The 24411-nt window shown below is 47.2% G+C and overlaps 1 protein-coding gene across 1 annotated transcript in view; it reads left to right on the forward strand.

Annotated features, from left to right (window-relative positions):
* The first annotated feature begins 3039 nt into the window (after positions 1-3039).
* The window catches only part of Fstl1 (follistatin like 1), a 53266-nt gene continuing 31894 nt past the window's right edge, over positions 3040-24411 (forward strand). Inside the window, exons 1-2 of the mRNA XM_032900188.1 lie at positions 3040-3162; positions 3303-3359. Coding sequence (XP_032756079.1) covers positions 3303-3359 — 57 coding nt within the window. The 5' untranslated portion in view covers positions 3040-3162. The remainder of the gene's footprint in view (positions 3163-3302; positions 3360-24411) is intronic.

A 24411-nucleotide genomic window follows, 5' to 3' on the forward strand; every position in this document is an offset into this window, starting at 1 on the left:
CCAGGAAAGAAATGACTGCTGAAAGTAGAAACAAAAGATGTAAGATATAGGGTTCTCGGGGGACAGGCGAACTCCTGGGTGAAGAGTTCTTAAATCCAGCCATTATCCCAGTACTTCTCAGCTACACAGGGGTCAATAAATCCCAGGTAAGTCACAGCTACTTATTTAAATTGGCTCTATAGAGAAGCCACTTAAATAAATATCTCTCACTCACAATGAAAAATACCCCTCACCAACACACCGTCAACTCCCTCTTACGCTTAGTTTTGATGTTACTTGCATTTCTTTTGGCTGTTTGTAGATTATATAGTTATACTCTGAATCAAGAGCAATTATGTATTAAAGTATTAACAATAAGTGTTAAACAGAGAATAATAGTGTACAATAAAATGCCAAGACATTTTACTGGGAAGATATCTGAGTTTTTCTGCTCTTCAGTCTTCTTATTGGAAGATAAAAATCACTTTAAAAAGCTCTGAGTGTATTGTAGCAGTTACCTAAAAATACGGCATGTTGCAAGCTATTGTATACCTGGCACATAGTAGTGGGTACAATTTAGATGCAAGGCAGATCGATAAAATAATAATGGTTCTACCATTTATAGAACCCTGCTATCTATCTGCCAGGCACTTTTTACAGCCTCCCACTTTAAACTGCGCCGGCCCCTGAAGGGTATTATCACTGTCATTTGTCAGATGCCAGAACCTAGGCTGGGAGAGGGCAAAGGTTAGCAGCAGCTAAGTGCAAGGCTGGCATAGAAAGCCAGCTTGGTTTGACTTCAAACTTAAATACTTTCTACTACCCCCAAGCTGTTGTCAAGAAAAGGGCAAGCAAGAGATGCAGAGAAATTCATAGTCAGTTCTGAAAGCAATCAAGAGACTTTCAGTAGAGCCTTGCCAGTTTTGAGGACACACAACGTTGTCAGTTATTAGAGGACAGAAACAAACCTTAGTACATCAAAGCTTCCTTCCTCAACCCTAGCACACTGACAGGCAGGGTACCTGATGGGGGCCATTTCTGTCCCATTCATCTTGTTCCAACAAGTAGGAGGGCATACAGTATCTGACTGGTGAGCTTCAAAGAATGCGTCACTCTCTCTCTGTTCTATTTTCCTTTCTGACTCTGTGATAAAAGACCCTGACCAAAAGCAACTTAGAGGGAGTGTCTTTCATCTCACAGGTCACAGTCCATCACTGAGGAGAGTCAGGGCAGAAAGAACCCCAAGCAGAAACCTGGGAAGAATGCTGCTTGCAGGCTCATGCAAAGCTAGCTCTCTAGCCTAGACCAGGTGCCTACGGAATGGTGTCACCCACAGTGGGCTAGGTCCTCCAACATCAACTATCAATGAAGTCAATGCCTCTACAGACATAGGCCCATCTAATAGGTAATTCTTCTCTTAGCTTCAAGCTATGTCAAGTCAACAGTCAAAACTAACTAGGGCATCCCTCTCCAGTATAGAGGACATCAGGTATTTTTTTTCTTTTCTTTTTATTTTTATTTGCTTTTCCATGCAACTGATTTTACACAAGCAGGTTTTCCAACTCTCTCTGTACCAATGGGGTGTGTTTGATTTGGGGGTTCAGCAGTAGCAGACCCATTGCCGAACCGGCAGCTCTAAAGCCATGGCCAACATTCCAATTTGACCCATAAGAGAGTTTACATTTTGGTTTCCATCTGTCTCAGTGGGGGATTTAGGCATAATTTTGAAACCTCCTAAAACTTCAGCAGTACATTCAGCAGAATATTCGGTAGAAGATAAACTATGACACGCTCAGAGCACACCATGAAGCCTGGTGTGATGTGAACAGCGGGGTGTGAGGTAAAGAAGGTGAAGACAAGACGATAAGGTTCGGCCACAGGGTATCATAGGGTGCTTACAAGGAAGGCCAAAAGGTTGGATTTGATGTGGGTGACGAAAGTGGATAAAGTTTCTCAGTGGACAAAGACATGACACGGTAGTATTTAAACCACAGAGTAAAAGAACATGGCGATTATTTTTCAGCGCGGTCAAGAATGAGTGTGCCTGAATCAATCCGAGTCAAATGGCTTCGTGAATTTCTGAGTGAGAGCTGAGAGTCTGCAATAGCAAAGTAGACCCGGACACAGAACTGAAGGGCTGCATAGGAGATCTCTGTGAGAAACCGATTAGGCTACGGTGACAGCCCTCCTATGGGAGGGCCTAGGGAGTTTGGAGGCAAGCCTGAACGATCCCTGAGCTGGTGGAAAGTGGGAGTGGGCGACCAGATGTTGGGTCTGAAATGTGTCACACATAGATTTATTCCTGACCACCAGAGATAGGGAAGCCGGGGCAGGAAAGAGATAGGGGATCAGCACCCTTCTTATAGAGGCGCCACACCTTTGAAGACCTCTGGGGAAATTGGTGGAGATCGGGGGCATAAATAGGGAGCTTCCCAGAAATGGCATGGGTTCTAACAGGAACATTGGTGAAGTGGAGAGGGATTAGAGGGGAGCACATAAAAACGTTGCAGAGCAGGGCACTTACCCCCCTCTCTACTACACCCACAGTTGAATGCAAAGAAGCTTTCTGCTAACCAGCCCATCTTGGGCTCCTGGGCCCGCTTCCTTCGTGGGCTATAGTAACACCCTCGCACTCTACTCTCCCCTCTCCCTTTCAGCAAAGAAGGATGGCTCTGGGGTGCTCAGGTTCGAGTCCCAGCCCTGGCAAGGATGCCCACTGTGCAGCCCATCCGGTTGCCGCTGCAGTCCGCAGCTAGTTCCTGCTGTCACCCCAGCCGCCGCAGGCCAGCGCCCCTCCCGGGCGTGGGTTTCCGCGGTTTTCCCCGCCTTTGTTGCAGGGACCCCTGAGACATGGACACCCCGTGCCTTCTCTTGAGATATCTGAGGATTCTTGGTGGGGGTCTAGGAGAGGACCGGGATGCCTGCGGTGCACGGAGGCTCCTGGGCTCCGGGCGGGGGCCAGGAGGAGGGAGCGCAGCGGGAGCCGCGGGGGCCGCGCTGCAGAAGGGGAGGAGAATGGGGAGGAGCTGGGGGGCCGGCGGGCGGGGAAGGAGGGGTCTTAAGGGGCGGCGAGCCCAGGTCGGACTTCCTCGGAGCCTGGTGATCGGCGACGCTCCCACCTTCGCCTCCAACTCGCTGCTTCCACCCTGCCCAGTGTCCTCTCGAGTCCCGGACCCGAGCACGGTGAGCGCGGTGCAGAGGCCGGGTCGCTGCGGGCAACGAGGGTCCTGGGTGGAGGGGACGAATCTGCGGGACCCGAAGAAGTTTCTAGGGTCTGAGCGGGGCCCAGCGCCTTCACTCTCACCCTCTTCTCTCTTCCGCAGATGTGGAAACGCTGGCTGGCGCTCGCGCTGGTGACCATCGCCCTGGTCCACGGCGAGGTAGGTGACCGGTTTCCGGGGTTTGCGCCCCAGCGGCCGAGAGTTCGCCCCAGGGATGCTCCCTGGGGGTGGGACTGAAGGTCCCCCATCCTTACGTTGGAGTGAGACTCTGGTACGCTCGGAGCAGAAATTCTGCCTAACAAAGTTAGATCTCGATTCTGAGGTAGTTTGGGCCATAAACTGGAGCCCCACCACGCCTAATATGGAGAGAGGCTGGGGAGTGGGGAGAGGGGACAGGCTGGGCGGATAGGGGCAGAGGCGGCGGACAGAGCAGCCGCACAGTTCAAAAAGGCGCCTCGAATTCTTCTGTTCACTTCAGAGGAAACTGAGAATAGTTATGGACTTTTCTTTCCAAGTCTTTCCTGGTGGGGGAGATTTAAAAGATTTTTTTTTTTTTAACAGTAAAATGAAATGTCCTTTCTCCTTCATAGAGTGAGTTGAGATTCCCTGAAGTGCGTTTTCTTCTTCGTAAAATGGCCTGGATTTTTGTTGTTGTCGTTGTCATTATCTGGGCCCCATAAGACCCTTTTACAATCCAAATTTCCCCTTAAACTCAGTTCAGCAAGTGTGGGAATCTGTGACTCTACCCTTTGGGGGCCTCTGGTTTCCAGTTAAAACATGCAGAGCCTCTCTCTCTCTCTCTCTCTCTCTCTCTCTCTCTCTCTCTCTCTCTCATGTTTTCATTTTTTTTCAACCCAGTGACCTTCCTGAGACACTACAAACAAACCAACAAACCCTATGCGCACAAGCCCCTCCATTAACCCAAAGGTTTATGGACAGAAAATAAACAATTCTAAATTCCCTGAGCTCCAGTCTCCAGAAAAGTGAGGTCAGAAACTAAACATTTGATAATTGTGGCAGGAAATGTGGAAGGAATTAAAACGCATGAGAGAGAAGAAATGGAATGCACATTACAAAAGAAATAGCTCCCTGGTGGGTGGTTTATAGCCCCTCCAAGTTTTTCTTTCACATTACAGCTTAGCCCCACCCTTTGTGTCACAGCTTGACTCTACCCCAGAATTCATCAACGCATACAGTCTTCAGGACTTTAAAACACACACACACACACACACACACACACACACACACAGGCACACACACTGTACTGCTTTAATTCACTGCATCATTGATTGAGGTAGAAACAGACTATTTTAACTCCTAGTGAAATAAAAGCAGCAAGTATTTATTAGGTAGCTACTACTTGTATTAAGGTTCTACTACAATCATAGGGAAACTGAGTCAGAGAAGTTAATGTTACTTACGAAATAAGTTATAATAGTGAGGGCAAGATTCGAACCCAAGCCGTCTGGCTCCAGAGCCCAGGCTCTGCACACCTCCCGACCCCACTTGCAAACATGAAGACTTAGAACTTCACTAAGTATTTTGTATCACTAGGATTACTTCTACCATTTCTTTTTAAGCCTTTCAGCCCTGTGAGGTGGGCTTTGTTAGTTCCATTTTACAGAGTTAAGGAAACTCATTAAATTGTCCATGTTCATGTAACTAGATCTGGAAGTGGGTCAGTGTGTGTCCAGCTCCCTCTACCTTTCAGGCACTCCTCAATGGCACTCCCAGCCATTTTCTCTGACTGGAGGAAATATCCCCAAGTTTTAACCCTGGTTAAAGAATATTCCTCTATCTGTATGATGGACCTCAAAACTGTTAGCGAGTGGCTCTCACCTTTAATCCCAGCGCTTTGGAAGCAAAGGCAGGTAGATCTGTGAGTTCAAGGCCAGCTTGATCTACATAATGAGTTTCAGAGCAGCTAGAACTACACAGTGAGACCCTGTCTCCGGTAATGAAGATTAAGATGATGATAAAATAGCCAGGCAGTGGTGGCACACGCCTTTGTTCTCAGCACTCAGGAGGCAGAGGCAGGTGGATCTCTGTGAGTTTGAGGTTAGCCTGGTCTACAAAGAGAGTTCCAGGACAGAGAAACCCGGTCTTGAAAAATTAAATAAAAAAAAAAAATCAATTAATCAATCAATTTAAAAGAGAGCTGCTGTTCTGTGATAGATGAAGTGAAGTCCTGGTTAATTTCACAGCCAGCTTAGGAATTGCGACTTACTTTGTGAAAAGACAGAACCGTTTGCAGAGCTAAGGAGTGTGGGGTCCGTCTCCTCAGCACAAGACTGTGGGTCCCAAGGTCTGGGATCAGTTCGAGGTAACCTGCTCCTCACTCCAGCCTGCCCATCCCGCTGCCCAGCAGGGAATAGCTCGCCCCAGGTAGTAAGGCCCCTAGCTACAATTTCCTGCTGGAGCTCTATGGAAGAACATTCAGTTCTCAGGCAAAACCTGCAGGGAAAGAGGCAAAGGGAGGTGCTGAGGCATGAAAGCCAGGGGAGCTGGTGCAGAAAAAGAGGACACATGCACAGTGAAGAGGAATCCACCGACAGGAGCCACAGCCGCGCCACACTTCAGGACTCCACTTTATTAAGGATTATTATCTTTTAATCAACCAAGCCTTTGTTGCCTGACCTTCCAGATAGCACTTGTTTTAATGCACGTGTTAAATACTACATCTTTACTCATGGATGAAAAAGTAAATTAACCCTCTCCATGGGAGACGTGACTTGGAATACATTTTAAATACTATAGTCGCAGTTAATGATGCTTGCAGTAGAATTTTTCTCCCCTTGTTAACTATAAGAACCTTCAGCAAACACTCAAATATGGTATTTCTGGTCTTTTGGCACGAGGCCATTTTATTAAGATTTAGATCTGCTGCAATCGTGCAAATATTGTCGAACTCTCAAAAACAACGAGACATAGAAGAAAACGTGAATTTTCTTGGTGCTCTTTGCTTTAATTATCAAACCCAAAGATTTATTTCACTTTTTTAAACGCTGTTGATCGGTTTACAAATTCTGTTGTTTTTTTGAAAAGCCCAAGGCCTTTGGAGTCAGCTTTCAGAATCATAGCTGTTCCTTCTTGGGTAAGGGTGGTCGGTATGATCTTAATGTTAGCGTGTCCGTTCTATTTGGTTAGGTTTGATAAACTGTTACTAAATCTCACTAAGGGGAAGCATTACATTGTTTCCATATTTTCTATGCTCTGATGCCTGCCACCTCAGAGTACCATTGTGGTTGTTTCCTCCCTTGGCAGTTTCTCTACTTTACCTCTTGGATGTCCTTGCCGCCAGCCTCCTTCAGAATAATGCCCCACCCATGTGAGCACACGGGCATGCGCTCTTCAGAGCTCTGCACGTGTGCACGGCTCTAGACATACACATGTTGGACAGAACTAGGCTCGGGTTGGGGGCAGCAGCAGAAGACTCTACTAATATATATCCCCTGGCCTGGCCTTTCTATTACACACACTTCCTACTGAAATGACCGAGGTTGTTTAGGAATAATGCATTTGGGGGCTAGGGGTGACATAGAGAGTTCCAGGTATCAGTTTGTTTGGCCCTGGAATCTTGAGGAGTATAATTCAGTCGCTCTGCTATGACAGGCTAGAGGAGACACACAGCCCAACTGCCTGCTTCAGGAGGACAATCTTAGTAAGTGTCTAAGTGCCCCCCGCCCCACATTCCCAGCTTAGTTTCACTCTGCATTCTGAGTCTAGAAATTCAATATCATAAATTACATAGACAAGGGACAGATTTACAGAGGAGATCACTCATTCCAGCAAGGAATCCAAACTTGAGCCGTGAGCTGGGAATGTGTCTCTTGAGACAGTAGTGTGGAGAAGCAGTAACAGCTCCGTGGACAGATGTGCTGTGCTTAGCTGTTAGGCATGCCATGCTAGCAGGCTGTCCCGGCTTTGTCCTTAGGAAGCCACACAGCTTAATGTCATTTACACCTCCTCACAGGCATGCAGTTAATCACTAGCTTAGTATCTGCCAGGCTGGGAAGGGTTGGGGGCACCTCTACATTCTATAGAATTGTTCTTGAGTCTACAGGGTAACCCACACACCCCCAGCTACAGCTTCAGGGCACTTGCAAGCGTAGGCATTAGCGAGCAAAATGATCTCCTGTACATAAACTACTTGCTGTGATTCTGAAGGTGCCGTTGGGAATCGAGAAGTTAACACATAGCTGGACACCACTGAGTAGCAAAACAGATGGGCAAGCACCTGGCAGATGGAGGTGCTGCGGCTTCCAATGTCTTTGGAAGGTGGATGCCTTAGAGTTCCTGTCAAAGGGAACTGGGTGACAGGAAGCTTGGGCGAACAAGTTGAAAGGCTGTAGCAGGAAGTGGCTCTAGGGATTATGGCTGAGGTGGCTATAAGGAGCCCAGAAGCAGTCTCTAGACAGCAGCACAAGCCTGAGGAAGAATTAAAAATAAAAGATCAGCTGTAAATCCCCGGGGCCACACGGACGGATGGGAAATGGAATGGTTTCTTTTTCTCTCTCCTCTCCAAATAACTGGACATCCAGAAGACTTTGAACAAGCATTATTCGCTTCATAATACCAGCTATTATATTAGTAGGGAAACGTAAGTATGTTAGTCCTGTGAGTCAGATGATGAGTGACCTTCTAGGTTAAATGCATACTTCTTCCCAGCTTGCTCAATTCCAAACCCCGTGGCTTTGTCAAGGATGCTTTCTCCAAGAGTGAGCCATGAAGGGCACAGAACTTCCCTTCACTGTTTCCCTCAGGCATAGCACTGTCTGGTTCAAGCCACGAATGCTCTGCACACACGCAGAGAAGAATCCAGCATGGTGTACCGGGCTTGATTTCTGTGCTCTGCTTCCTTGCAACCCTACTGGCGAGTCAGGAGCTTTAAGCGCTAACAGATGAAGTGTAGATTAGACCAACAGTATTAACAAGTGACCAGGGCAGCCTGGTCAACATAGAAAATTCTAGACCAGCCAGACCTACATAGTAAGACCCAGTTTCAAAAATATATTTGTTTTCTGTTATGTTGACATAGGTCCTCCCATAATTTTGAAAATTCCCTTTTTGTTTCTAAATATTTATTTATTTTATGTCTATGAACATTCTACCTGCATGTTTGTCTGTGTACCCCTTGTGTACTTTTCCCCCTTAGAGGTCAGAAAAGGGTATATGTTCCCTGGAACAAGAGTTAGCGATGGTTATAATCTGCTATGTGCATGCTGGGAACCAAACCTGGGGGTGTTCTACAAGAAGAAGTGCTCTTAACCTCTGAGCCATCTCTCTAGCTCTCAAAATTTTGCTCTGTTAATGAAATCTATAGAATGCAGCTTGGAAAGGAAAGGCTGTGGGTTCAAGGCAGAAAAGTCACATAGTGGAAACTGGGTGTGAAAGGTTTTGGCCCAGCATGCATTTCATCACTCCTTGGTGAAGAGAGATTTTCTTTTAATCAGTCTCTTGGTGTCTAGTGACATTTGGCAGATTCTTAGTCCGTGTTTTAGCAATAATGAATTTTTATGAATAAGTGACAAGGTTAACTCACTCTCTCCAGGAGTCTTATGATTAGATGTTATGTAAGTATTTGGATGTGTAGCTAATTGTTATATTTAAGAAAAGTCTTCATGATGCCTGTCACATTATTTAGAAGAGCTGTAACATTAGGACTGCCCAGACATCTAGCTGAAGAAGGGAGGACACAGCTATGGGTACCATTCTGGGCTGTGTTAGAAAACCTTACCCAGAGAGGTAATTTTCAATGTCTTTATTCCAGCCTTTTCTGTATCTTCTAAACTTTTATGAGTGTATCTTAGCTTCAAGTCCCATGAGAACACAATGCTAACTTTTTTTCTCATGTGTATGGACATATGATCTGTGTGTATGGGTCAATGTTGACGTGTATGTGAATGTGTGTGGAGACCCAAGGTGAATATGCGTTTGTGTTGGGTGCCTTCCTCTAGCCTTCTGCACCTTATTAACTGAGACAAGGAATCTCAGTTACACCCAGAGCTCAGAGACATGACTAGACAGTGATCTTACTCTAAGGGTTCCCTGTCTCCACCTTCAAAGTACAGTGATGTCTGCACACCTCCATGCTTGTCCACCATTTATGAGAGGTCTGGGCATCTGAATTCCATTTCTCTCATTAGCACAGGCAGTGCTTTTCCACTGAGCCATCTCCCAAGCCCAGCATTAACTTTTTCTTTAAAGTGACATTAGGAGGATAAATTCTTCTTGTAAAAGGAAACGGTCACAGGAATCATGACAATGAAATATCAAATGAATAGGACTAACAGGGGTGACCTTAGGAGAATATGGAAGGCGAGGTTCAACAACTAGTGGGTCTTCCAGAGAACTGGTCAAGTCAGTAGTATGTGATGACCTTAATAAACGCCATAGGCAATGAAAATAAGTACCTGCCGACACTAGAGTAAATGGCCTACAGAGGTAGCCTGAACAAAGCATGCATGCAATTCCTACCTTCCCCTACCCATGACAGACATGACTAATCCATCATAGAATTCTTTCCTATGGAATTCAGAGGAGGTTCAAAAATCTCATTCAACAATAATCCTTGTAGCCATTAGCAATCAGTCAGAGTCCCTGTGTGAGATGAAAGCTATTTGTCATTTCGCTGGAATACTCAATCCAGTTTGGCAAGCACTGACAATTTTTAACTGAAATTAGGATAATTAGATGGGAGAGTTCAGGATGGTGTGGCTGACATAGACAACAGAAAGAAGAGCTGCTGGAACCGATGTCGAAAGTCTCAGGAGAAGCCATATACCAGTTTCTGGCCCAAGCATCTAGGTAAAGCAAACCCTTTCATGTTGGCCATCAGTGAGGATGCCGCAGTGAACCGGATCTTGGTTACTGTAATGAAGTGCACCCTTGCCCTAGCTGAGACTGGAGGAGCTGCTGCTCTCACCAATAGCAGCTTCTGCATTCGCAGAGTCTGGCAGGAACTTGCTAATAGAACACTCTCTGGGTAGTTGCAGTACAAAATATAGCCTATAAATTCGCATTTTCTGCTTTGCTTGAAAGATTTCCGTGTAATCTCCTCACGGACTTTTTATGTCCTCATTTGGAAGTAATCACTATTACACTATCCCCAGGATAAAGTCTAAATTTATGGTGCCTGGTATGTCCTCTGGATAGTGTGCCAGGCACGATTTGTGACCAATCGGGCCATTGTCAGGTGAACTGTGGGACATAGGGCAAAAGCTATGTTGTGTTGTAGGCTCATGCATGTGTGCATGTGTGTGTATGTGAGCGCGTGAGATGGAATCTTTGACTCCATGTAGGGAAAGTGGCTCTTTGCTTCTTTCTTGTTTTCAAGATTAAAGTTCCTTGTCTGAGGAAGAAAAAAATGTCTTCCCCCAGTCTTTCACATATCCCTCTCGATACTTAATAAATATGACTTATTAATCTGCAGTCGCCTCAGGCATTACCTCATGGCTCTTACTGGGGTGTGATATCAGTCACTTTGCACACTTCCTTCCATTAGCGGCAGCATGAGACTAATAGGACCGTACAGATCTTTTCCTGGAGACACTGCCCGCCTTGTCACCATATACAGCCCAAATGGCTCTGACCATTGGGGACACCGGGAATGAGCAGCCGTCCTCACCCTTGCATCTGGTTTAGAAAATTCTGAGAGGCAGCAGTGAGATTCGAGGCCCCTGCCCACCCGGACTTCCAGGGGCTGCTCCTGGACAGCTGGGATCGTTTCTGCCTACTGATGTCTTCTCTGTCAGCGTGGCAGCTGTGGCAGCATCTTGTACAGAACTTTATCTGAAAGGGTGTCTCTTCTGGGCTCTGGTGTTTTCCCGTTTTTCTTGTCATTCTGAGGTTCCCCACATCTCCCCCTTCATTGTCCCCTGTCCTTGACCCAGGTATCTCCAAGTCTTTTATTTACCTGTTCATCTGTTTTTAGTTACACTAAAGCATGGAACCCTAGGCCTAGCCCAGCCTAGCCATGACCTCCACCGCTGAGCATCTCCCCTAACCCTTGTGGTAGGATCTTGCTGTGTGCCTCAGGCTGGCCGTGACGTTGTAACGCTTCTGCCTCTGCATCCCCGCTGCTGAGATGACAGGCTGGTGCCTCACTGCCTGGCCCCCGTGGTCTGTCTTCTACATAGACCCTATTACAGAGCACTTCTGTTACTCAGAGTGACAATGACAGTGTGGAGCAATGGGATAGTTGGGATAAAGAGGTCCTGGGATGTGTTTCTCAACTGTCAGGGACACAGAACCCGGTGCTCTGAAGGAAAACACTGGGTCCTGTTAAGAGAGCACTGCTCCACCCGGAGCCCAGCCTGACTTCAGCTTCCATGCTCACACACCCCTCCCCCACTCCCACACACACACACACACACACACACACGCACACACGCACACACACACACACACACACACACACACACACACACACACACACACACACACACACCCCGTTCCAGGCCAGGGCTCCCGCCTGCCTCCTTCCCCCTCTTTCTCCTCATCCTTATTGTCTAGCCTTTCTTCTCACGTTCTTCCCACTCCCCTTCTGGCCATCACCCGGAAGTGCTTGAGCTGTTAGGAGCTGACAGAGAACCTACAACCTCCCGCTTGTCTTCACACAGTTTAGACTCACAGACCCTGACGTGCTCCCATGGGTCACTCCTCTGAAACAATTCCTCTTCTCAAAATCAACTAGAAAGAGGAAAGCCAATGGTCTCCCACACTTGTGCTCCCTGTGGGGCACGAAAACCTCCTCGCCAGAGCTTTTGGTCTAGTGTAGCAGTTCTCAAACTGTGGGTCCCAAATGACCCTTCCTTTCACAGGGTGCCTAAGACCATTTGAAAAACAGTTATTTACTTTAAGATTCATAACACTAGCAAAATTAGTTATGAAGTGGCAATGAAATAATTTATGATGGGGGGGGGTGGTCAGGAACTGTATTAAAGGGCCGCAGCATTGGGAAGGTGGAGAACCACTGGTCTAGTAGGAGAAGTAGCCAGGGAAGGTCACGGCTTCAGCCCCATCCAGTGTAAGAAGCAGTGGGACAGGGCTGAGAATCTACCCTATGCTGAGGTCCAGGAAAGCCTTCAGAGGAAGGTTACAACTGAGCTTGGAAAGGGACCCACAGTTTAGCATAGGCAGAAAGGTAGCCTCTATTTAACCCTCACAAACGGATAAGTGACTATTTTTTTAATAAGGTCTGGTTTTATTTTTTTAAAGATTTATTTATTTTATGTATGTGAGTACACTGTCACTGTCTTCAGACACAGCAGAAAAGGGCATCGGATCCCATTACAGATGGTTGTGGGCCACTGTGTGGTTGCTGGGAACTGAACTCAGCACCTCTGGAAGGGCAGTCAGTGCTCTTAACCGCTGAGTCATCTCTCCAGCCCCATAAGTGACTATTATAAGGCTCATTTTACCATGAGGAAACTATCTAGCTACCCCGCATCAGCTACCTAACCAATGGCAGAGCCGGGATGTAAAACCCAGGGTTTGATATCCCAGGGTCAAAGTTTGGTGGTTCGTGCCCCTGTGTCTGATTCCTAGAAGCCAGACTCTGAAATCACACCAGCAATGTTGCTTGTAGTATGGTCTCAGCACTGTCCTAGTCACTAACCATTCCATGCACATCCATGCTAAGTGGCTCTAGGACCTGAGCTGACACTGCAGCCCTGCCGGCCCCAACCACGAGATCCCCCACTTGAACCCAGCCCCGGCTGCTTCTCCGACTGTAGTTATTTGGAAACATTGGCAGCTAATGGCCAGAGACTTGGGAGATGTTTTAAGGCAGTTTCGGTGTCCTTGAAACGTATTCTTCACAACTGTTCCATACTATGTAAAGCCAAACTGCACATTGGCTCTGAACTCCCACGTAATTGCTAAGTATGGCTGTCCAGGGCACAGATCCCTGGCTGAGGGGCCAGTGGGGCCAGTCCCACCCGGCACTGCCCTCACCAAGCCATGCACCCCGCCACAGGGCCCCTCTGCCACTCAGAAGAAAAGGCCCCTTTCCCCACTAGCTTCGATTAACAAGCTTCCCAAAGCGAACATTGCCCGAGTCATAAACCTATTGGACTGTGGCTGCCATTTCTATGACTGTGCGTTTTAATCAACTAGCTTCATCAGAGTCCTGGGGCCTCCGTGAAAAGCTGGTTCTTTGAATGTACAAAGCTAAAATATCACAACTGGGGGGGGGGAGTGTTTTTAAAACTATGGTCCTTCGCCCGCACAGTGTGCATCTTTTGGCTGTTACTCACTTCGGTTTGGGTGGGGGAACTCCTGAGTTCTCAGGAACTAATAAGATCACATCCCCAGCTCCCCGCTGATGGATGGGTTAACAGAACTTCCTTCAGCCAGATTCCAGCCCCTGGGACGAAATGTCTTAGATAGAGCGAGCCCCCAGCCTGGAGCCTGTCAGAGGTTGCGTCCTGTGTTTGCATTTGCTGAACAAAGAGCTACGGGCTTTCTGGCCTGGCTCTCCTCCCTCCTCCTTCACTTCTCCACTGGGAGAGGCCAGCTAAAGTCTAGACAGCAGCGGCTGCTTGGCACTGTGCCTTCCCAGCAGCCCGTAGGGCTCTGCAGCCCCGATTCCCTCAGCACTGCTCACTCTGGTTCCTTCCCTTGCTCATTTCCTGCTTTTCTCAAAGTCCGCCCTGAGTTGTCTTGGGGCACCAGCATGTACCCACACACCAGGATGTAAAACCTGTGAGTGAATTATGAACCTGCCCAGGACTCGGCTGCTCCGTGAGGTTCTGAGCTGAGAAGTTACGGCTGGCCACGTGGCTGAGATTACTGTCCTTGGAGGGAGCTAGCTTCAAGCAAGCCTCCATCTTTGCCCAGAGAAGGCTGGAATGAAAACCCAGTGGTACCCCCAAGTGCGGACTGAGACAAACATTTAACCCCTCATCCCCCAAAGAGAGTGAGAGTGGCCCACAGTTTAAAATCTATCCCTATAAATCCACACATTCTATGATCGTCAAAATACTCTTAATTAGAAGTATCTCAATTTCTGGGGAGCCATGGGAAAGAGAGGCTGGCCAAGGACCAAGAAAACAGAGTGAAGGAAGGCAGGAGGCCCCTGGGTTCCCCTCTTATGTAGTGAATGCATCATATAAGTCCAGAGTGTGGTGCCTCGGTGCCTTTGTGCCCTGCAATTCCAAGTCCTGATTACTCCACAGATATGAGTCATTCGGTCTTTCTACTTCGAATGGCAACTGTGCATCAACACTGCGGTGGGGGTTGGGGTGGGGGCTGCAGAACTCCAGATCCCATGGCGTTTAGGGAGGGATCAAAAAAACACCGAGGACAATAGCAAAATGAAGATCCTTCCAAACTCCAAAGATTTTCGTGACAAAACCAACTGTCTTCCGACTTTTCCCTTCAGACGCAGTATTGCTTCAATATAGCTGTGTGTGAAAATGTTTGGAATCCTTCTTGCCTCTCACCATGTTGCCTGGCCCATAACCAGGATCTAGGAGCTCCTGAAAGGTGTTGATGAATGCCCTGCCTCCCTCCCCCAGCCCTGCTCTATGAGCCAGCAATGAGTGTTTGTGGCTCTGTCAGGCACTGGTTTTTGTCTTTGTATCAACACTGAGATCCGGTGACTTGTAGGAGTGACCTTAGTAAGCAAGCCAAGGCCAGCCGGGATGCTCTGCCCACCAATGAACTTGGAGCCCTGGCTCCTGAGCCCAGGCTCTCGTAGATAGCCAGGTGCTAAGTTGCCCTGACTTCTGGTCATGAATGGGAGCTAGCCATGCAATGTCTGTGTCCTTCCTAATAACGGTTCTTGCACAGGTTACAACTGTGCACATGCATATACACACACTTGCACATCCGCGCACGCACGCACAATGGCTTAAATTTCGCTCCTCAGGAAACAAAGCCATCAGCCTTATCTCAGTAAGACTTTCCTCAGCAACAGATGCCTATGGAAACTAACGGGGAGGGGCAAGTGTGCACTGGCATTTCCTCTGATTGGCCGCCTTGATCTACCCTTTGGCTTCTGCATACCGTCAAACCTGGGCACAGTGCTTAGTTTGGGGGATTAGGAAACTTATCTGCTAGTGAACTCGTATGTCATTCAATCAGTCGGTCGGTCACTCCACGTTAACCAAAAATGGTCAAAACATCTGCAGTTAGCTAAGCCAACTAGGTTTTGGAGAGGGAGGGTAAGGGACTCCAAGCCAGCCCAGGGGCATTCCTGGTTACTATCCCAGGGATCATTGGATGGTTTACACCGTAGGGTGGTAGAGGAGGAATGACTGCTAGGGCAGCTATATCTAGTGAAGCAGAGTGCATGTGCTCACGGTGAGCGCAGACCCCCTCCCCCCTCCCCAGTCCCCTTTACTGACAGCCTCTGTTTTGAGGCCCAGGGAGCTTCATGGCTTCTTGCTGGCCTGGTCAGGTTTACAGAAGCTTCTGTTGGAGAGGCAAAAGTATGCACAAATGGCTGGCACGGGCTTCTCAAAGTGCTGTAGGTAGGATTCCACCATTAATTAGAGCGGGGCCAGGCTACCCCAGAAACTTCGGGCTCTTCTAGTCTCAAGAATTTTTGGAATGTGAATGTGCCCGGTCCCCTGGTCCCCTTCATGTGCCACTTTCTTTCCTGTCTTCTGACAAACACGCAGGGAATCCGATTTCCTAGGTAGGCATTTATGCTGAAGGGAGGGCTTTCTCTTTCTGCATCAGTCGGTGTCTGGATCTTGTTCGCCCAAGATTCCTGCAGTGCACCATGGGTTGGCTAAAGACCAAGAAAAACTCAGCCGAGGGAACACCAGTTGACTTTGGCTTCCTCAATTTCCCTTTTGGACGGTGGAGGGAGGAGAGTGGGGGCTGGCATCCGGGGGCTTACTAAAGATGGGGTGTAGTGAGTTCACTCCTCACTGTGGCACTGTTGTGGCGGGAATGATGACATTCCCCACTCCTGCCCCACCCTTGGGCTATTTGACTGTTGAAACCACTGACCCCAAGAGAACCACAGTGCCCCAGGAAGCTCATGCTGGGAAAGGGCCAAGGCTGAAGCCTGGTGTCTGCCAGAGGGGAGCTTGTCTCCTAGAAGGAGGTTTAACACAGCTCTTCCAACATCACCTTTTGGGAGTGTCCAGAGCCAGTGCTGGGGGCCACACCTTTACCTGGACTACTTTGCACACCTTAGGATACCCCCTGTTTAAACCATTAGGACCCCAAGGATGGACTTGCAGGGGACACTTTTCCTAATGTGGCCACATTGAATAAATCTACTTCTATTATTACTTGTTTTTGATTGGTTTATTGAGGATGGGAGTCCCAGCCTGGCTTATTTTGGGGGTTGCCATGGCCTATTTCTTTTCAAAGCTTTTATGATTGATTGATTGATTGATTTTGTGTGTGTGTGTGTGTGTGTGTGTGTGTGTGTGTGTGTGTGTGTGTGTGTGTAGGTCAGAGGCATCAGTTCCCTGAGCTGGCATTACAGTTGGTCCTGAGCTACTTGATGTGGGTACCAGGAACTGAACTCTTGCCTTCTGTAAAAGCTGTGTGCACTCTTAACCAAGCCTTCTCTCCAGCCCCTTATTTTTTTTTTTTTTTTTTTTTTTTTTTTTTCCCGAGCTGGGGACCTGAACCCAGGGCCTTGCGCTCCTAGGCAAGCGCTCTACCACTGAGCTAAATCCCAACCCCCAGCCCCTTATTTCTTAATAAAGTGTCCTAATTTTTTGAAGGCCATATTCCTTTCAGGAAGATTATAAAGTAAGCCGCCTTCTCCTAGAAATACAACCAGGAAAAAAGTTTATTTCCTACTAAAGACATGAATAATTTGCTCTGTATGAGATATGGAACTTTTGTTTGTTTGTTCATTTATGGCTTTGATGTTTTAGGCATTTTAAAAAAAATACCCCCAAAATCCACAGTCGTGATACAGAATCCTATAAGAACAACTAATATTTGAGGATTTTGAACTGATTCGGTCATTTTATAGCTCAGGACACTGCATTTCCCTCAGAATCCCTTGACGTCTAACCAAACAGAAGGCTCCCCATGTCTTGGTCAAGTTGTTCCGCTGAATGGTGGTTTAATTAGGAGCCTGCTCTCCTCACAGGCCGATTCCCTGCCTGACTGGGCTATTTTTACAGGTGATGTTGACATTTTGCTCAGTGTAAGTGGCATTGGCATTTAGGGTTCGTGCTTACTCACCTTACAGTGACCTGGGATCTAAAGACCTCATTCCCAGGTGGCTGGTTTTGAATTATAGAAAATGTCTTCTTTCTGCTGGGGAATGGGGTGGGGATTGCTTTCTGTGTAGCTGGCTTGTTGACTATGTGTCTGTGCGTTTGTAGTTGTGTGTGTGTGTGTGTGTGTGTGTGTGTGTTTGTAGTTAAGTGTGTGTGTGTGTGTGTATTTGTAGTGTGTGTTTGTAGTATGAGTTTGTAGTCTTTGTATGTGGTGAGTGTGTATTGCATGTGCTTATATGTAGTGTGTATGTGTGTGTGTGTGTGTGTGTGTGTGTGTGTGTGTGTGTAGTATGAGTGTGTTTGTCTCCCAGGTAACTGAATACAATTATAGCTCGAGACTACCAGTCTGTGGCCTCGGATGTGACAGTAGCCATATTTAGAACGCTATAACCTTCCCTTTAAGGGAGACACAAAGATTAAGGCTTTCTAAGGCTGAGATGAGAGTATCCAAACCATGAACTATTCCAAGGTGATTCTCATCCTAGAAATGTATATATTCAATCTATAGCCCGGGCTGGCCTCAAACTCACAGGCAATCCTCCAGCCTCAGCTTTCAAACGCTGGGATTATTTGTGAGCCCAGCTGTCATGCATATTTCAAGGCTAATGTTCTAATTACTCATCCAGGCAACTTTGTGTAAGCAGAGTCTGTCTCTAGCCAACCCTGGGTCTCGGTGTACCCATTTCACAGACCTATCTGGAGCCCTCTGCTAGTCCAAGAGAAGAGTCTCCTGGGAGCGACTTGGGTGTATGCATCAGCATGGTTCTTTCCATACCTACCTCTGGATATCTGGGGTATCAAGCAAAAGTACTCAAGAATTAAGTACTTTTTCTCAGAATTAAAAGTGGGGCTCTCAGGGACCTGATTGCACTAGGTAGACCAGGCTAATCTAAACCCCACCCAAGTGCTGGGATTAACTGTGTATGCTACCACATCTGTTTTTTTCTGGTTTTCTCTTCCACTACCCATTCTCCATGCTCTTAGCAAATTCTACTGCAGGCTCTGCTGTCAGAATGCGTCTATCGCCTGTCTGGACGCTCCTCTGTCTCCGTGGTCAGCACGGCAGTCTAAGCCACCATCATACTGTGTCTGCGTTACGACAGAAGCAGCCTAAGATGTTCTAGTTGTTTTCTGTGTATCTTCTGGCCATCTGTCTGTCCATTCATACAAGCCCTGTCTACACACTCTGTGCAGTGCTCTCCGCTGTCCCTTACTGGGCTATCTCCTCAGTGGCTCTGGGCCCTGGCCTCTGTCTTCCTGTTATGCACTGTACTGCAGTCACATTGGCCTTTTCCCCATTCTGGGAGCATAACAAGTCCCATCCTGCTTTGCACTTTGCTTCCCTTTGAGTGAACTAACGTCCACACTTCTGTTTTCATCTCGGTTGTTACCAACCATCCCCAGTAATAACCCCTTCTCTCTCAGCCTTCCATAACCCGTACCTGTCTCCCTCCAGCATCACGGTGTGAAGTGGACTCGCTTTTGTTTACTAACAACCATTCTAGAATGCAAACTCCTTAGAAACAGGGCCTTTGTCTGTTCATGCCCCAACGGTTCCCCGGCTCCTAGAACTGCGTCTGTTAAATGATGCTTGTTGAATTATCCACTGGCTGAACCCTTAAGTGAGGCTGCGGTCCTATGCAATGTGGTGCCCCCGCCTTTTCTTTTGTGTCCCAGCATCACCATCTATGCCAGAGTCTGCAGACGGCTCCTGTGCCGAGGACAGTGGTCCACAACACCTGCCAGTCCACACTTCGTTTAGCCTTGATCATCCTAGCAATGCTGACTTCGCTCAATCAGGCACCTGATTTCCGATCCTTTCAGGCCCTAAAGAACTTGAAATTTTTAGCAGAGGCTATCTGAGTCTTAAATATTTTTGTCCTTTAACTTCCATGCTCAGCAATTCTGCTAGAAGTGGGCACCATTCCCAGAGGAAGCGAATAGCCCCAGAACTATGTAATTAAGCATTACACCCTTGGTGATTTTTTTTCCCGTAGCCCGCACCGACCGTTTCTTTCTCTTCTGACTCTGCTGTGTCCTGAGACCCCAACTTGGGGGAATCCTTCCTGCGCTTGTGTTCATGTGTCACAGCCACTGTAGGGCGAGGTCTCCAAACAAAGAAGCAAAAAACATTCAGATCTCATGGGGGAAAGTCCTCTATTGCAGAAAGAGTTCCACTCCACAACACAGCAAACAGCATTGAATGGAGACCTGGAAGGCAGGGAGGGCCACTTCCCAACCCCCATTGACCTGGCACCAGGCTTTCCAAACTCTCTTACAGTTGACCCTCAGACCAGGGCTTTTCTGACTCACCTCAGTGGAGTTGGAAGTCCCTTATTGTAACCAAAAGCAGTTAAACAGGTGGCATTTCTCCAGTGTCAGCCCATTTAAAACCAAGGGTGGTGGTTTTAGGAACTGTCCTGTTTTATGGTACTTGAGATATTCTTGTTCCATAAATGCGGATCTGGCCATAACAGCTTAAACGAGTAGTTTCTGTTACCCCTTTTGGACAGAAAAGGAAGATTTCGTGCATTGTTGATACAGCCTGAGGGATTTTACTCCCTAGCCGCCCCCCCCCCAAATAGGTCTTAGTGCAATGGGACTAAATACCTCCCAATCACTCCTTAGGCCTCCTGTCAGCTGGGACCTGGTCTGTAGATCTGGTGGCTCTTTCTTCCCAGCTGCCCTGAGAGAACAGTGCAAGGAAGAAGTGTTTCAATAATAAAACGTGTGTGTGTTCAACAGTTTAGTGTCAAAACACTGACAGCAGTGTGTGTGTGTGTGTGTGTGTGTGTGTGTGTGTGTGTGTGTGTGTGTAGGTAGGGGAAGGGGGGTAGAGGGAGGGAGGGAGAGAGAGAGAGGCGGTCTGGAGAGATGGCTCAGTGGTTAAGAGCACTGACTTCCAGAGTTCCTGAGTTCAATTCCCAGCAACCACATGGTGGTTCACAACCATCTGTAATGAGATTTGACTTCCTCTGGCGTGTGTAAAGACAGTGACAGTGTATTCATACACTTAAAATAAATAAATAAAAAGAAAGAGAGAGAGAGAACACAAAAGAATCTAATCAAAAAAAAAAAAAATGAGGAGGAGAAGTTTTGACAAGCTATACCGGCCTCATTGTCTGTGAAAGCGCCAAGTAGGAAAGCCCTTTTTACTTATGTGATCCTTTTGTGAGCTGAGCTGCTCAGTCCAAACATGGGAAATAACAAACCTTTCTTTAAAGTACATTTTCATCTCCTTATGTGGGAAAGACTGGGTTGTGGGGGCCAGAAGACAAGTTGTTGGTCGAGTTTCTCCTTCCCCAGTGTGGGCTCAGGGATTAAAGTCAGGACATTGGGCTTCGCAGCAAGCTCCTTTGCCTGCTGTGTTCTCTCCCTGGACCCAGCACTTTTCTTAGAGAGGAAACCATAACGCTGGAGTGCCTGGGCCTTAGACGCTGGAAGCAGAGCCAAAGTGAGGTTTCTGTGCTCGTGATACCTGCCCGCTGCAAAGTCTAGGTGTTCATTGTTTTCATAGCTTGTTCCTAGACGAGGTCAGTCACTGCCTTGCCTATATGCTTTCATTATCTGTGGACTTCAGATAGAGTGTGTATGTGTATGTATATGTATGTATGTATATGTATATATACATTATATATTCATATATATTTCTAGAGCATTCTAAGCTATATTATAGTCTTTCTGCCCCCTCCCCTGAAACTTCTCCTCTGATTCAGTAAGATCAGAACCGAGCACTAGCTATCGAGAGCTGTGATATTTATATGAATAGCTTCACTAGCCACCAAGTAGCTATAACTACTTGAATGTAGTCAGTTCAGGTAAGAAATACCAATTATCTTCTTATGAGTTATGAGTAGTTCATCAGGAGGGCCCAGGAGCTGCCAAGAAAACTCTCCTGCCATCCAACTGAGTCGCCCACCTGTCGCTAAAGGTGCCACAGGCCTTGGTTGCAAGAGAAAGAGAAAGCGAAGTGACCTAAGGTGGAAACTGCCTTCATCTGACTAGCTTTCAAAAAAATCACTCTGCGGCGGGCTCCAGGTATCCGTGGTCTTAGCCAGCTCTGACTCCCACAACAAACCTCAATGCCAGCCAGCCAGACAAAATGCCCCCCATCCCCCAGCCCCCCACCCCCTGGTGCTTCACAGACGGGAACTCATGCTTGGCACTGTAATTCTGGTAGAAATCCATGGCTGAGGAGGTCTTAGGCCCTAGATGATAACTTACTATTGCGTGGCTAAATTTGCACCCCAAACTATTTTAGAAATACTCGTTTATAAACGTAGGCAGACACTGCTTTCCGCTTTAGTCAGACGGTCATCTGTTCGTGGTGAAGGGCGCTGACTGCAGAGATCCATGGTTGCTCTGAGTTCTTAGAAAACGTGGCAGCCGAGTCCTCAGTGCGTCTCAGGAAACGCGGTAGAGGAGGAGACAGAAAGACTGTAGGAGTTCCGGGTAGCGATAGAGGCTGCAACATACGATCTTCTGGGCGTGATGCAACCATTACAATCCTGATCTCACAGCAGCTGAGTTTGCCTCCACTGGGCCCGCACAAGACTAGGTCTGTCAGTAGTCATTCCTGGATGGTGGAGGGGTTCTTTCTCTTCCTGCTAAAACGGTAGATCCTGGGGGAGGGGAATTCATTGTCTTCAGTGATGAACCCATGATCCAACCAGGCTCCAATAGACAATTCCAAACTCATGGCCACGCAGCTCACCCTGAATTAGCTCAGTGGGTCATGAAACAAAATAAAAAGACATGAATATACACAAAAGGAACTTAAAGAAACTGGGAGTGTTAATGAATTCTGGTTGGGAGTGGGGGGATGATAAGAGAGACAAAGGGGTGCATTATGATCATGTATGACGTTGTCAGACAAAGGAAATTAATAAGTGTATTTAAATATATATAATTAAGTTAAAAGTTTGTATGAAAAATATGTAAGATTTCTTAGTAATGCTGGTTACGTGTCGAGACGGTAACATTTGGGAAATACAGCTTGCGGTAAATTTTTAGGTTTTATTTGTGTTTTTGCAAAGCGTTCCTTTTGGCTTTTTAGGAAAGTGGCTAGTATTAAATTAATAGAAGCCTAGACTGGTACTCTATGTTCCTCATGCAGACTGTCAGTTATGTTGCTTGCTTCTCTGTGAGCAAACATACCTGACAAGTTAGACCATTCCAGCAGCAACCTCAGGAGGAGAGGCTTGCTTTGGCCCGCACTTTCAGAAAGAGTTCAGTCCATTATAGCAAGGAAGGTACAGTGACTGGAGTGGCCAAGTCCCTGGTGCTGGGGACTTGTTCCCGGATCTCCTCCTCACACCCACCAACCAAGAAGCAGAGACAATAAGAGGAAACCAGGGATGGTCTAATCTAAAAGGCCTTTTCCCCTAGTGACCTATTTCCTAGCCAGACCTTCCCTACCTCATAAGGAATCCATAGCCATCAAAACAGTGCCATGAGCCAAATTCAAAATACTTAACTCACAAGCCTGGGGTGGGAGGACATTTCAGATTTGAGCTACAGTGTCACTTAGCCATAGATTGTACTGGCTGTGCAGTCTTGAATCAGTATGATCAGATCACACTGTTTCTGTCGCTTGAAACCCCACGTGTGTGTTCACTCCAAACCTAATCTACATGGGCTGTACCACCACCACCTTCTCCTCCTCCTCCTCCTCCTCCTCCTCCTCCTCCTCCTCTTCCTCCTCTTCCTCCTCCTCCTCCTCCTCCTCCAAGTCTACAGCACATGGACATGGTGTGGTTTGAGGGAGAAAGGATGTGTGTGTGCATGTCTGTCTGTCTGTCTGTCTGTCTCTGTGTTGTTTTACTGTTAGATTATTTGTCCTGTTTCTTTACCGTCTTTGAAATGGAGTCTACTCATTTCCCCTTCAACAGCAAGAAGGACTGCTCAAAGGTTAATTTGTGTTTACCTTCCTCCACCGGAACTGGTTTTATGTAGCTCTTAATTTGTTATTGAAAGATTGATATTTCTCTAAACCTAATTGATAAAACCCTGGGAATGCCAGATCCTCCCACCTGGCAAAGCAGGGAGAAACCAGTAGTTAAACATTGGTCCTGGTAAGTAAGTCCTAAGCATCCCTTGTTACCGCAGAAATCTTGGGGTGGTCCCAAACTTGTCAGAGATCCGGATCCCACTTTTCTAGTCTGAAAGTCTGGGCATAAGTATGGGTAAATGAGAATGTTAGCTCAGTGGTTTGCAGTCTAAAGCCAGAGTAGAGATCGGGGTCACCACCAGCGTGCAGTAACTGTCACAAACCCCTACGAGATGAATGGCTGGGGTTGCCAGCATCTGGGGAAATACTAGAAGCTGCATCCTGGGTGGGCCCCACCCTCTAACTATCCTACAGTTTTCTAACTGGGCCTGTGGCTGGGCCAGATGCTCCTAGTCTGCGTTTATTATGCCTAAAGTACAGTCATGTCCGCTGGTCTCTTGGGGGACTCTGACCTTTCCCTGTACTTCCTAACCACAGTATCCCAGAACCATTGCTTTTAGTTAAGGACCATACAAAAATATACCCCCAAGAAATGTCCCCTCTTCAGGAGAGATTTATTAAGCTCTCCTGCTGGAAATGATTAACGACTGACAACTTTATCACCAAGAAGCAGTTCTCAAGCACCATCTTCCTTCGGTGACAATGTATGAAATGACCTTTTTAGAGAAGCAAGAGAGAAGATTTATAACAATAACATCTAGAAGGGTAAGCAGCCACTTTGCCCCAGTTTCCCAGCATAGGTGGTCCCTCACCCGAGTCTCCCAGCATCCCAGTAGCAGGACCTCTAAGAATCCTATGACCATTGAAGCAGGGACTGCAAGAGGCAGCCCATGCCCTGAGTAGTAATTTCTTAGAGTCCTCGCTGTTTCTAAGTTCATAAAAAAAATTCCATTTGGGTTTTAGTATCTATGTGTCCCATTGAAATCTAGTTCCCAGATCTGTAGCTGGGTTTTGGGGAACCCTCAAACATCAGGTTAGAGTTCCTACTCTATAA

This window comes from Rattus rattus, chromosome 4, assembly GCF_011064425.1.
Source record: "Rattus rattus isolate New Zealand chromosome 4, Rrattus_CSIRO_v1, whole genome shotgun sequence".
In the NCBI taxonomy this organism is placed as follows: domain Eukaryota; kingdom Metazoa; phylum Chordata; class Mammalia; order Rodentia; family Muridae; genus Rattus; species Rattus rattus.